Source organism: Clarias gariepinus, chromosome 21 (assembly GCF_024256425.1).
Source record: "Clarias gariepinus isolate MV-2021 ecotype Netherlands chromosome 21, CGAR_prim_01v2, whole genome shotgun sequence".
In the NCBI taxonomy this organism is placed as follows: Eukaryota; Metazoa; Chordata; class Actinopteri; order Siluriformes; family Clariidae; genus Clarias; species Clarias gariepinus.
In genome coordinates this window covers 10,613,050-10,627,687 of record NC_071120.1, presented here as the reverse complement: position 1 = coordinate 10,627,687, position 14,638 = coordinate 10,613,050, and the positions used below count along the sequence as shown (strand labels likewise).

Here is a 14,638-nt window from a genome sequence, read left to right as displayed (position 1 = left end):
TTGATGTTAATTGATGTTAATATGAAGTCAAGGTAGTTATTGGAGATGCAGGTAGACTTGTAGGAACAGCCAAGTCAAGTCCTTAGAGAAACAGCTGTCAACACCAGTTAAGGCCAGAACTGTCTTTATGGTAGAGTGAAACTGTTTAGTTAACATTAGCACAGGCATTTTTTTCACACTTTGTGGTGTTCATTAATATCTTTTATTTTTATTACAACCAGATATTCTGTAAAGTTTATTTATCTTTGTCTTCACTAAATTCTCCTGTTGTTTTTAAGCAGAGCTCCGCTGTGGAGGATTGGGGGGTCAGACGGGTGACTCCTGGCCTTTTGGAGCTCCTGGAGGAGCCTGAACAAGCTGTTGAGGAAGCTGTAGTAGGAATGACGTCACAGTGCAACAGCTTTAGAATGATGTTTGGTTAGGTCTATATTCTGAACATAGAACTGCAAAACGTCTGATACTTTAGGGGGGAAACAAAGACTTAAACTGTTCCATCTTTAATAGTTTTTAAAAATTGATATTTTAATATAAAAGAACCAAATAGAGACTGATAAGCAGCATGGGTATTTAAAAAAAACATTTACTTGAACCAACTACTTCAATGAGCAAGAAATGGAACACAACTTTGTTTTAAATAGTCAAGAATTCGGCTAATGATAATAATAATAATTATTATTATTAAGATTATTACTGGTCATAGAAACAAATGAAAACAACAGTTAAACACTTGATCATATGTATCTGTGCTAGTTTGTGTTTGTGATTATGTGACCCATAATAATTTTTTCTCAGTATAAAATGTTTTGGGGGTTTTAAGAACTCCGTCAAAAGAACAAAGACAAACTTAGAAGGAGTGGAAGGTGCGAAACCTCAGTGGAGAATACTGACTATTACATGGTGCTAATTGCTCTCTGTGTGTTTTTTTGGCGGGGGGAGGGGGGGAGCGCACACAGGCACCTCTCCATTTACAAATGCTTTAACTGTTGTCTTGTAAATCGTTGATTAAACCTATAAACACAGATAATGTTTGTTTTAAAGCCAGCTCAGACAAACCTGACGAATGCAGGAGCAGACACTGCGTGAAAACGCCGCTACACTGCAAGTGTCTGGACCCCAAGGTTGTGTAGCGTGTGCGCACAAGGCCGAGGAGTTCTCAGAACTATCTCTGGGAGGCTGACTCGAGGACCCGTGAGACCGGAGTAGCATGAACATCCAGACTATTAAAACTAACAAATGTGTGCGGAGAGGACCAACCTGCCGCGTCACACTCTTGCTGCAGAGGAATACCTCTTGCCAGTGCAATAGATGAGGCGATCCCCCTGGTTAATTAAGCCCTAATTCCTAAAGGCGAAGTGAGCCTACGCGCGGTGTGTGGTGGCGGCCGCCCCCCGGTTGCAGCCCCCACATTCGAAGCAACAAGTGTGGAGATCACCCTCCGAGAGGAAATTCTTGCACGGAGGGACATATCTCGCTTTAAACTTGAATTTGTTTCTGATTTTTTTTGTGAAACACGCGCACAATGCGGTCATGAAGACAAAAGATCTGGGGAATGTTTCCGGTTTACTTCTATTTATAACCTGCAGGTGCGTCTCATCAGACGACGTCACCTGACCGAGGTTATATAAGCCAAAATTTGGCATGTTTGATACACACATGCTTCACAACCGGCAACACGAAAAGATGTTCCCATAGTGTTTTCACGCAGCATCGAGTGTAGCCTTTGAAAGGGAACAGCCATGTCCAATAAAACAGTGCATCTTAAATAAGCAATATTGGTTTCGAGTCAGAAGTAAACTTAACAAAAGACTGAGAAGCCCTGTAAACTTGACCCTGAACAGCAACAGGCTGACTATAACAATAATAGTCGATTGTTTTTATATTTATGTTTTTGTAAATATTTTTTTCATATATTCATATATTTTTTAAAATATATTTCAGAGTATATAATTCGTTGTGTCATCTGTTTACAGCGTTGGCTAATTTTGTGATTGAGACCCATGGGTTACATTTAAATATTTTTTATTAGTAGTAAGCCAGTCTTTAGTAACCTTGGACAAATCACAATATAAGCCCTCTCTCGCACGCACACACACACACACACACACACACACACACACAAATAACACATGAAATCGCGTAAAACCAAATGAAACTATTGCAAAAAAATATATGCTGTGAAAAATACAGTAGTATACTGTAGGTGATACCCGTCTGGCGATAACAGGCGCTAACCCTCTGGAACTGTTTAGTGCTTTTAGTGTTGTTTTCAAGTATGAATCCTTATGGGAATTTAATCTGTCTCTGCTGCCGCATCTATTCACAGTTGTGATAAGGGATTAATGCCCCATCAGATCTTTGATGGGGAAATGTTATGCTGGTTAAATGACTAAAGACATACCGATCCGTATGGACAGATATTTGTTCCAGATATTAAGCGCCATTAATCGATTTGTTATGCTAATTTTTGACTATCAGCAAAAAAAAAACATCAGCAAAAACATCAAAAATATAATTAAAACAACCCCAAGCAGAAGTTACATTTTAAGCTTAACTTTGCAGCAAAATATTATCTACCAGTGTATTAAACGGAGACACATAAAATACACCGTAATGTAAAATGCTGTGCATACTGTAGCCCGCATATGTATTCCATACCTACAACGAACGGTATAAAAAAATTACTAATGTTACCGTGTCTTTAAGGACTGTTAAGGATGTCGTGAAAAATATTGCCATCAGTAGTTTAATTAATTAAATATTTAATTGAAAATAACATAAGCATCATGGGTTGTGTATTGAGTAATTTAAATCTGTTTTATTAATCGTTTTTTCCCTCTTTTTTAACACATCATCTATTTATAAAACTATGTTGACGTAAGGTATGTTGTATATGTAAACTAGTATACAGCTGCTTGGACACTGCAGTTATCTGACGGGATTATACAGCATTGCAACCATCTTTTTAGAAAGCGCATGGAGGTGTTTGCAGGGGATCACATTCTGTGCACGGATCGTGCATGGTCCTGTCATGGTCCTGTCGTGGACCTGTCATGCTCCAGGCGGCTGTTTGACGTGGCTCCCACTGTATATTTAGTGTAGAGTGCAAGCAGAGACTCTGGCAGGACTAACTATAACAGCATAACTAAAAGGGAGAGCCAGAAGGGAACACAGACATGAGGACTCCCTACGATGTAAAGCAAACAATCAACTCACCGTCAACAAACCTGAGTGATCAATGAGAGTGGAGAAGACAGCATCTAAACATACCAGTTTACCTAATACTCTATGTCCATGAGTCCCCCAGATCTGCTCCTTTACTCAAGATAAATCTATTTATGAAAATGCTTGGCTAAATAAATAGGTTTGCGTGAGACCATTTAATGCTTTAGAAGCAAGAGTAGTATTCAAAAAATTAATTAGAAATTTCATTGGGAGCCAATGGAGTGAAGATAACCGACGACTCAAGACGCATCTGTTTCTCCAGTACTTGGACTAACCCCCCTCCCCCCGAAAAAAAAAAAAAAAAAAACTCAGTTGTGTTGGACTAATGGTACTTAGTTATTAACCTAGTTAACCCAGTGTAAGTATGTATCCAATGTTGTAAACATTAAAGCACTTTTTGTAAGTCGCTCTGGATAAGAGCGTCTGCCAAATGCCTAAATGTAAATGTAAATGTAAGATAAGATAGGTGTAAAGACTCGTATCTTCTGGTTCTAGTGAGGACTCTTGCTGCTGCATTCTGGGCTAGCTAAAGCTTGTTTACCAGACAGTAAGACATTACAATAGTCCAACCTATAGGTGATAAAAGCCTGAACTAGTTTTTCTGCATCGTTTAGCGACAATATATTTCTTATTTTGGCAATATTTCTGAGGTGAAAGAATGCTATCCTGGTAATACTATCTACATGAGCTTCAAATGAAAGGCTAGAATCTATAATCACACAGAGGTCTTTTACTGTTTCGCTTAATGGAACAGAAAGGCCATCTAAAGTTACAGTGTGATCTAAATTCTTACTTCTGGCTATATGCGGTCCTATGACTAGAACTTCTGTCTTATCAGGATTAAGCAGAAGGAAATTAATTAACATCCAATCTCTTATGTCCTGCACACATTGCTCAACTTTAGTAAGCTGGTTTTTCTCATCAGGTTTTGCTAAGACATATAACTGTGTGTCGTCAGCATAACAATGAAAACTAATACCATGCTTACGGAATATGTTGCCAAGAGGAAGGATGTAAAGGGAAAAAAGCAGTGGGCCTAAAACTGAACCCTGTGGAACACCAAACTTCACTAGAGAACATGCAGAATAATCACCATTTAAGTCTACATACTGTACTCATAACGATCGGTCAAGTATGATCTGAGCCAGGGAGAGCTGTTTCCCTTAATTCCTACTACATTTTCTAATCTGTGAAGAAGAATACTATGATCAGTGGCGTCAAAAGCTGCAATGAGGTCGAGTAATCCAAGCATAGTTACACAACCCTGATTAGAGGCCAATAGGAGGTCATTTACTACTTTAACAAGTGTTGTCTCTGTGCTGTGATGAGGCCCAAATCCTGACTAATACAGTTCATGCATGCTATTTCTATGTAGATATGAGCATAGCTGCTCTGCTACTATCTTTTCCAGAATCGTAGCGATGAAGAGCAGGTGTGTTATTGGCCTGTAATTGGACAGCTGACAAGGGTCAAGGTCAGGTTTCTTAATTATCGGTTTAATAACTGCTAATTTAAAAGATTTTGGAACATACCCAATGCTGAGTGAGGAATTAATTATTCTCAACAGGGGTTCTGTTATTGCTGGTACTAACTGTTTAAGAAAATGTGTCAGTATAGGATCTAATATACAAGTTGATGAATTTGCAGAAGAGATGAGTGAAATTAGTTTATTCTCTTCAAGGGGCTTAAAGTATTCTAGGTTCCAATCTGACATGGCTAGATTAATATCTGCATCAATTACATTGTTCGGTTTCAAAGCCTCAATTTTATCTCTAATATTTACAATTTTATTATTAAAAAAGTTCATGAAGTCCTCACTATTGCATGATGTTGTTGTGGAGATTTCTGCAGTGGTCTTATTTCTGGTTAATTTGGCTACAGCATCAAATAAAAATCTTGGATTAATTTTGTTATTTTCTATAAGAGTGGAGAGATATGTTGATCTAGCTACACTAAGAGCTTTTCTATAGTTCAGGATGCTCTCCTTTCATGCTATTTGAAATTCTAACAATTTAGTTTGACGCCATTTATTTTCTAATTTCCGAGCGGTCTGTTTTAAAGTGCGCGTGTGATTGTTATACCAGGGAGCAAGTTTCTTATCTCTAATAATTTTTCTTTTAACTGGAGCAACATTATCTAAGGTATAGCGAAATGTTGACTCTAAATATTCAGTCGCCTGATCGAGTTCTGTGGGGTCAGATGGTGATCCAATCAAAGTTGATAAATCTGGAAGATTAACAGAGCCAATGTTGCTACTTAGACTTTGGCTGATTGTGGGGTGCACCGGTGTCTATGACAGCTAACATCTCAAACAGGTGCTACTAATTTAGAATCATGAGCAGAGTGTAGCTGGACTATTTAAAAGCAAAATAACAAGTCTTTGAGGGTCAAAAATCTGGCTAATAAGCAAGTGATCAAATACTTTTTTGACACAGTAATTCACAAATAAATTGTTAAAAAAATAAATTGTTAATTTTTCTTTTTAGATTCTGTCTCTCACAGTGGAAATGCACCTGTGCTGAATATGGCAGACCCCTCCATAATTTCTAAGTAAGAGAACTTGCAAAATAGCAAGGTAATCAAATACTTATTGACCTCACTGTCTAGTAACTACTGTGTGGAAATTGGTTGCTTCAAGTTACATTGGTTAATCAAGTAGTATATCTGGGCCCGTATTCACAAAGCTTCATAGAATTCCCTCAGAGAGCTCCTATCTTAGCTGGGAGTCCTAGACTAAAAGTGATTTAGGAAACTTTTCAGAGCAACTCTGTTACATTACTAAGACTTGCTGTCTTGGTCAACAGATGCGCACCAACAATTTATTCTCTTTTGAACTCTGATATATCACCCATAATGTTGTGTGCATTGCAATATTTTAAGCAAAACTGTGCTTATACTCTGCTAATAAAACCTTCACATTCTGCTCTGTCTTTGGTGGATTACGTGATCATAAAGATTGGCAACCAGGCTGGTCAAATTGCTGGTCAAAAACCTCCAACACTAAATTATCAAGTGTTTCAGTTTCATTGTCCATATATATATATGTGTTTGGTTTACTCTTTGTCTTTTAGACAAGAGAGAGAAAGAGTCAGCAGAGTCATATGTCATATTCAATAATACTTTTCTTTTTGTTCTTATCTGTTTTAGTAAGACAAACATTAATTCTACATTAATACTCTAAGCAATATTTCTTTGACTTTGGTTAGATATTGAAATTAAACAATAATAATTTATCTTACAATTTAAAACCCTCTTTCAAACCTCTTCGTTTCACTTTCCTTTCCTTTAAAAAGATGATGTATTTAATTACAATCAGAGTACTATATATCACTGGATACACCATCATCTGCACCCTTGGTCTGGTTCTCAATTTTTTAGTCATTATAGAAGGCATCTGTAACAACCACAGGTCTAATACTGCTAAATGCGCTTTGGCATTAGCCGTGACCCACTTGATCTGTTCAGCATTCCTGTCATTTCAGATCCTCTACAGCTGGTCTCACTTCAACTGGTACTATGGAACAGCTCTGTGCAAACTCTTATCTTATGTATTTTATGCCAGCCTGTTTTCCACAGCAGGTATTATAACTGTTTGGAAGTGGGAGACAAATGCGAAGAAAGGCATTACATTATATTCAAGCATTCATCAGAAGTCCTGATCATGATTCTGAGTACCTGGATTAGCCATTCCTGTCAACGTCATGAAATGGAAAAGAAGTGAATTGTGTGTTTCATCAACGTAGCTTACATTGCCTGCTGGACTCCTCTGTTAATCACTGCCTTCCTACAGGTTGTTCTACAAAACTTTGATGCTTCCTCATATATCTATTACAACTGTGCTGGCTGCGGCTCACTGCTGTGTTAATCCAGTCATATATATTTAGGTGAATCCTGACATTAAAATGCAGTGGATGAAACAAGAACAAGAATCTGTCCAATCAACCAATGGTTGTATTTAATTCCTCAAGGACTACTCTACATTTATAAATATATGTATTTCAACACATTTATAAGCGCATTGTGCTTCTATGTCATCTGAATGTTTTTTTGCAATTAAAGGAGCTGACAGAATGAATCTGGATATAAACAGAGAATCTGTTCCTTTTAGTGGTTTCAAATCTAGTCTAAGGTTGTAAGTATATTTGTTGTAGCAGCTGGATTATACACAAAATAAATTTGAATTATTTAGCAAATTGAATTGTAAATTCAAGTTTGGTATTCCTTACACATAAGACAATTGGGAAAAGAGTTCTAACTACAGATAACCACCCTGCAGCAGGTAAAAAAAAAAATACTGCTCCGCAGTCCCTATAGAAACAAATACACTTAAATGTATTACAAATATAATAAAATTTTCAGTACATTGCAAATATAGTAACAAAACATTGTACTATTAGTTAATATATAAAAAGTACTTACATCATCCTCTCCGGGAATAATCACCTTATTGCGATGGAGAGGTTTGCATGGAGCGTTATCGGTTAAATCTGCTGGGGCTTTCCTTGACGCATAGCCTCGGATCTGGATCCATACTCCTGGATAGAGGTTGACTTTGTTCTTTTCCGGAGTTGCTCAGGGTGTAAGGCGTCAGGTGCGTGTGGGAATACTTATGAGTCCCTGGCTGAGTGCCACGACATTGGAGTTTACCCCAGTGGACGAGAGGGTCGCCTCTCTGCACCTGAGGACTACTGTGGTCTGTGCTTATGCTCCAAAAAGCACTTCCTACTTGGAGACTCTCAATGGAGTACTGTATCGGGCTCAAGTAGGGGATTCCGTAATCTTACTGGGAAACTTTAACTCACATGTGGGCAATGACGGAGATACTTGGAGGGGCGTGATTGGGAGGAACGTCCTCCCTGGTCTGAACCTGAGCGGTGTTTTGTTTTTGGATTTCTGTGCTAGTCATGACTTGTCCATATCATGTACCATGTTTAAACATAGGGATGCTCATAAGTGTACTTGATACCAGAGCACCTAAGGCCAAAGGTTGATCGATCTCGTGAGTGTATCGTCTGACCTGAGGCCGTATGTTTTGGACACTCGGGTAAAGAGAGGGGCAGAGCTGTCAACTGATCACCATCTGGTGGTGGGTTGGGTCAGGTGGCAGGAGAGGCCACTGGACAGACCTGCACCATCCTTATGGGAAACATCACTACCAGGTTTGGGAACACCACCATGCAGGACAGACGAGCTCTACAGAGGGTGGTGCGATCATCTGAGCTCACCATCCACACCGAGCTTCCTGACCTGCACTCGATCTACAGCAAGCGGTGCTGGACCAAGGCCAGGAAGATCGTGAAGGACCTCAGCCACCCGAGCAATAGACTGTTCTCGACTGTTCTCTCTGTTGAGGTCAGGAAAGCGATTCCGCTCCCTGAAGACCAATACAGAGAGACTGAGGAGGAGCTTCTTCCCGCAGTCGATACGGTCTCTCAATCAGTACACCACACAGTACTGATCCATTTTGCACTTCCACACATTTGTTTGTTGCACTCACTCTGGACATTTCGTACATTCATCGACACTAGTGGCCACCGCACACCTGCACATTCATGGACATTAAATACTTACTCTAACACAAGTCACATTAAATATGTCACTTTCAGGCATATTTGCACACCCCCTGGACATTCTGTTTCCCTGATGCACATAGTCACTTTAAATATGTGAATCATAATACTTTTAGGTATATTTGCACACCCCCTGGACATTTCCATTTATATTCAACTTCATTCCCACACAAAAAATCCATTTTTCTATATTGTTATAGTTTCAATATTTCTATATTGTATAGCTACTTTACGTATTATTCTATTTTTTTTTTCATATTTTTCATATGAGCAGTCGTCTAAGCATTTCACTGCATATCGTACTGTGTATGACTGTGTGTGTGACAAATAAAATTTGAATTTGAATTTGACTCATGACTGCAATAGCTTGATAGTTCACTACTGGAGTTTCCTATTGTCTACCTGAGGCTCTAATAACAAACTGTAATTCATATTAACCTAAACACATCTCCATTTCCACATCTCAGATGATTCTTTCCACAATGCAAAAATTTTTTAAATAAAAACAAATACAGAACATAAGGTAAAAATAAAACAAATTTACTTGCACTTTACTTTAACAGAATTACTGCTCTGTCTGCAAATTTCTTTGAGAAGGAACAGGACACTTACTTTTGCCTGCTTTTGAGGATTTTGCTGAAATGTGTCATTGCATTTTCGTTAAAAAATTGTTGTTGCCTGTTGACTATATGAGCAAAATTAAGTCTATTAAGTTTATCAAATTAAGCTAATGACCTGAATGTACTGAATGACCAGGTTATTACCTTAATCGATTTTTTTCCTCCCCTGATGGCACAGGGAAATTCCAGGACTCATTGTGAAAGAGTTGTGTGTTATAATCAAAGTTAAAGGTGATTGACTGAAATATAAGAGTGTGTGACTTTTTTTTTTTTGGCTGGTCACTGTATGTATTTCACAAGGATAAAAGTTAATAATAGTCTTTTTAGCATTTGAGTTTGTAATTAAATTGGATATGGTGGAAACTTTGCCATACTGTGAGCAAAACATTTGTTTGCTTTATTAAACCATAAGAAGTAAATATGCCTAAAATAAATATAGATAAATAAAATATCTAACAATAAAATATCTCGCAAAAAAAATTATAATAAAAACTCAACTTCAAACTAAACATTAATTATTTGGGTTTAGGGCCAGGAAACTCCCTAGAGCTTAATCCCATTACTTGTGGTTTCTCGGTATGTCGGATGCAAACTTTTGTAGTTTTCCCACACTGAGTGTACAGGAAATGTTGTTTGGCTCTGACAAAGCACTGTTTTGAATGGCTTCCTGATCATTTTCAAATTTCTTTGAGGAGAGTGAAAAAGCTTCACTCCCCTTTCCATAAATGGTGCAACTTTTCATTTGTATTGGTCAGTTTTGAAGATTTAGCCTACTTACTATTTCTGATTGGATTTATTTGTCTGAGGTAAGGACAATTAGATGTATTTTGCATTGCATTTGTAATACCTTTAAAGCAGCAATAAAGATGTCTTATATTAGTCTTTTTTAGTGTTTTAATGCATACTAATGTAATGCATGCCATATGATTACAATGGTTATGTAAAGATACAGATAAAATATTTAAAATATAAATATACTTTTAATTGTTAACATGGTGTAAGAAATGGTACAGTATGAATGAAAGTCAGTCAGATTATTTAAAAGGCAATAAGAAACAAGAAAGCTTATAAGTTTTTAAAAGTCATTTTCTTTTTACTTTCCTTTACTACAGTAGAATTGTTGAGATGTCTGACTGTCAAGACTGTCAAGACTACGACTATAATACTTCATACAATGATTCCCAATTCTTTAAAAAACCCATAGATATTAAGTATCTAAATACAATCAGAATGCTATACATCACTGGATATATCATCATCTGCACCCTTGGCCTGGTTCTCAACCTTTTAGTCATTATAGCAGGCATCTGTAACAACCACATCTCTAATACTGCAAAATGCATCCTGGCATTAGCCGTGACTCACTTGATCTGCTCAGCATTCCTGCCACTTCAGATCCTCTACAGTTGGTTTCACTTCAACTGGCACTATGGAACAGCTCTGTGCAAACTCTCATCTTATGTATTTTATGCCAGCCTGTTCTCCACAGCAGGTATACTGACTGTATGGAAACTCACTTACAAATGCCAAGGATGGCACTGCAATAAATTTAAACATTCATCAGTAGTCTTGTTGATGATTCTGAGTACCTGGACATTTGCAGCAGTTTTAGGCCTTCCATCTTTGTTCTCCAGAGAGCTTCGATACACAGTCCTTGGGGAGCAGTGCATCGATGATTATGATTTTGATGATAAGAAAACGACACAATATGGCAAAACAATGATAACTATTGTAGTTTGTTATAGACTTCTACTTGGGATTTTGATCCCAGTATTTCTGATTGGTATCAGCCGTTCATGTCAGCGTTATCGAATCATGTGTTTGATAAACGTAGCTTACATTGTGTGCTGGACTCCTCTGTTAATCACTGCGTTTCTACAAGTTGTTCTAAAAGAGTTTGATGCTTCCTCATATGGATTACCTGTAACAACTGTGCTGGCTGCAGCTCACTGCTGTGTTAATCCAGTCATATATATTTTGGTGAATCCAGACATCAAAATGTTATGGATGAAACAGGAACAAGACTTTGATGAATCAACCAACGGTTATATTTAATGCCTTTTGGAATTTCCTCAATATATATATATATATATCTTTCTTCACAAATTCAATTAAGGGAGTTTCCTGACAATGGTTTCACCCTAACACATTTTATAAAGGGCAGCTACAAAGCCACTTCTCTTCAGGAAAACCCCCACAAATTATGACTCCAAGCATCGGTTATGCTAGAACAGAACTTAGGCGGGATGTGGCATCAACGCCTAAGTTCAATGTGGAAAAAAGCATCAACACTACAAATACTGACTCTTTGCAAAAACCTAGTGTTTTTTTTTTAAATTGTCAATAAAAGTCTTTGCCACTTATAAAATGCTTGTATGTATACTTCAGTATACCATAGTAACATCAAATCATGATAATAATAATACCAATGCAGAAGACTTTTTGAAAATTCATATTTGTGTTGCTCTTAAAACTGTTGGCAATGGCTGTAGATATGCAGTATGTGCCTTATATGTTCATTTAGTATCAAGATTATAATAGTAAGTAAACTTATAAGGAGATTTAGTATTTATAGAATTGTCTTAGACATCCTGTTTTCTTTAGTAAAAATCTTGGTAGATATTTATGATGTCTGCATTATTGAGAACAAAACCATTTAATATTTCTAAACATAACTTATAAATAAATAAATAATAGTTACTATATAATATAAATGTAATACTATAAATGTTTACTATATAATAATGTAACAAACATATTTGCATGCCTGTAAAAGCAGATGTAAAAAAAATTAACATAACAAGTGTGGCATATTCTCCAGGATGCTCTGCAAATATCTAATTTGCTTGTAAAAGTTATACATTTTTCCAAGCAAAGTGTTTTCACACCAGATATTAACTGTATTTGTTTTATTACTGTTTACTGGTTTATATTATATATAATGTAATTATAAGGTAGCACTGCATATTACATTTTTACAGTTCCTAAGACTTGTGCACAGTACTTTACTTTATCTTGTATATCACTTTAGTCTAGCATGACACAAATTTTCTCAGGTTTTACTTTTTTGCTCAGAACTATTTACATGTATAAATATAAATATATTTTAATAGCACATTTGTAAAAGTATTAATGTTTCTATGCCATGTGAGATGTCTTGATACATAATCTAAATAAATAAGTTAACTCGTAATAAACAGGGAAATTTTTTTTTTTGTACATTCAGAACTAGTCTAATGGTAAGATCATTGTATGCTTGTTGTATTAGGGTGATGGTGCGCAAAAGCATCTTTCATTAATTAAACAACTCATGATGTTTATGCCCATGATTGAGTTTTTCTTTTGCTGTTATTACTTTCAGGCCTTGGGTTCATGTATTAACACCTCAGCATAATACAGTGGAGCCTTGGATTACAAGCATAAATCGTTCTGGAAACGGGCTCTTATTCCAAAACACTTGTAAACCAAATTTTCCCATAAGAAATAATGGAAACTCAAATTATTCGTTCCACAGCCTGAAAAATTAATACATAAAAATAATTAACACAAAATATTAAGTAAAAATAAAAAATTAAGCTACACTTTACCTTTAAAAAAAAAAAAAAAAAAGTACACCCTGTAAAATTTAATGCGCAAACATAACAGAGGCTGAGGGAGAAAATAGATTTTTAACTCTCTAATCTTTATTACACAGTATACCTTTCTTATTTAAATACATTAACAGAAAGACTGTTTTGTTGAAAAATTAGCAAGGAACATCGTGAATGAAACTCGTGTGAGCGCTTAATAACGGAATCACTGCTGTTAAGTAAAACAAAAATGAACCTGCACTTTACCTTTGAAAAGAATCGTGACAGAGCAATGTTTCTGTGAAAAGCAGTGAGTGTGTACTTGTGTGTGAAGCAGAGAAGGAGTGCTTCACACACACACTTTAGGCAAGAGAGAGAGAGAGAGAGAAAGTGTGTGACCCGGCATGGTGTTAAATTACGCACGCACACAAGCTCACACAGGCTAAAACAATTCAATTAAATTCAATTTTATTTGTATAGCGCTTTTAGCAATTGCCATTGCCGCAAAGCAGCTTTACACAATCAAAAGAGTTATTTAAGTTTGTATGGAATGTGAATGAATCAAAATTGTCAGTTTGTCCCTGGTGAGCAAGCCGAGGGAGGGCGACAGTGGCAGGGAAAAACTCCCTGAGATGGTAATAGGAAGAAACATTGAGAGGAACCAGACTCAACAGGGAACCCATCCTCATTTGGGTGAAACAGAGAGCAGGAAATAATCTGCATTTATACAGTGTGTTAGGTGGCAGGCAGTTCAGCTATAATAGCTGATGTTAATTGATGTTAATATGGAGTCCAGGTAGTTATTGAAGACCGAGGTAGACTTGTAGGAAGTTTCAGTCCTGAACTATCGAACTGTCAAGTCCCCAGAGAAACAGTTGCCAACACCAGTCGAGGCCAAAACCATCTTCTAGGTAGAGAGAATCATCCCCAGACACATCCCAAAGAGACACACAGGGCATCTATGTGATGAGATCTCCAACCAGAAGCGGGGCACCAGGAAGGGTCAGACAGGTCCGGAGGGTAGAGGGAGTCTGGATCACTGGCAGCTCAGGAACGACATGTGTAGCTCAACAGAAAGAGAGAAAAGAGAACGAGCAGGAGAAAGAGAAGAAGGGGACAGATGGCAGTTAGGTATGGTCACCGTTACACAATGTATAATGTGAATGTATATTAACTGTAGAGTGCAAGCAGAGACTCCGGCAGGACTAACTATGACAGCATAACTAAAAGGGAGAGCCAGAAGAAAACACAAACATGAGGGCTTCCTGAGATGTAAAGCAAACAATCACCTCACTGTCAGCAAACCTGAGTGATCAATGAGAGTGGGGAAGACAGCATCCAAACATACCAGTTCACCATAATACTCTACGTCCATGAGTCCCCCAGATCTGCTCCTTTACCTAAGGCAAATCTATTTATAAAAATGCTTGGCTAAATAAATAGGTTTTTAGCCTGGACTTAAACACTGAGACTGTATCTGAGTCCCGAACACTATTTGGAAGACTATTCCATAATTTTGGGGCTTTGTAAGAAAAAGCTCTGCCCCCAGCTGTATTTTTCATAATACGCGGTACTGACAAGCAGCCTGCATCCTTTGATCGAAGTAGGCGTGGCGGATTGTAAGACACTAGCAGTTTACTCAGATACTGCGGCGCAA

At 37.3% G+C, this 14,638-nt stretch overlaps 1 protein-coding gene and 1 pseudogene across 1 annotated transcript; both read left to right on the top strand.

Moving 5' to 3' along the window:
* The first annotated feature begins 6,518 nt into the window (after positions 1 to 6,518).
* Positions 6,519 to 7,181, top strand: LOC128509069 (chemerin-like receptor 1; annotated as a pseudogene).
* A 2,942-nt stretch (positions 7,182 to 10,123) lies between these two features.
* LOC128509352 (chemerin-like receptor 1) lies at positions 10,124 to 11,631 on the top strand. Its single transcript, XM_053481052.1, has 2 exons — positions 10,124 to 10,218; positions 10,525 to 11,631. Exon 2 carries the CDS (start codon positions 10,538 to 10,540, stop codon positions 11,465 to 11,467), a length of 930 nt encoding a protein of 309 aa, XP_053337027.1. The 5' UTR covers positions 10,124 to 10,218; positions 10,525 to 10,537; the 3' UTR covers positions 11,468 to 11,631.
* The last annotated feature ends 3,007 nt before the right edge of the window (positions 11,632 to 14,638 follow it).

Bases quoted from the DNA above. Each gene is read 5' to 3' on its own strand.
- LOC128509352 (XM_053481052.1), top strand. From the start codon at position 10,538: ATGTCTGACTGTCAAGACTGTCAAGACTACGACTATAATACTTCATAC.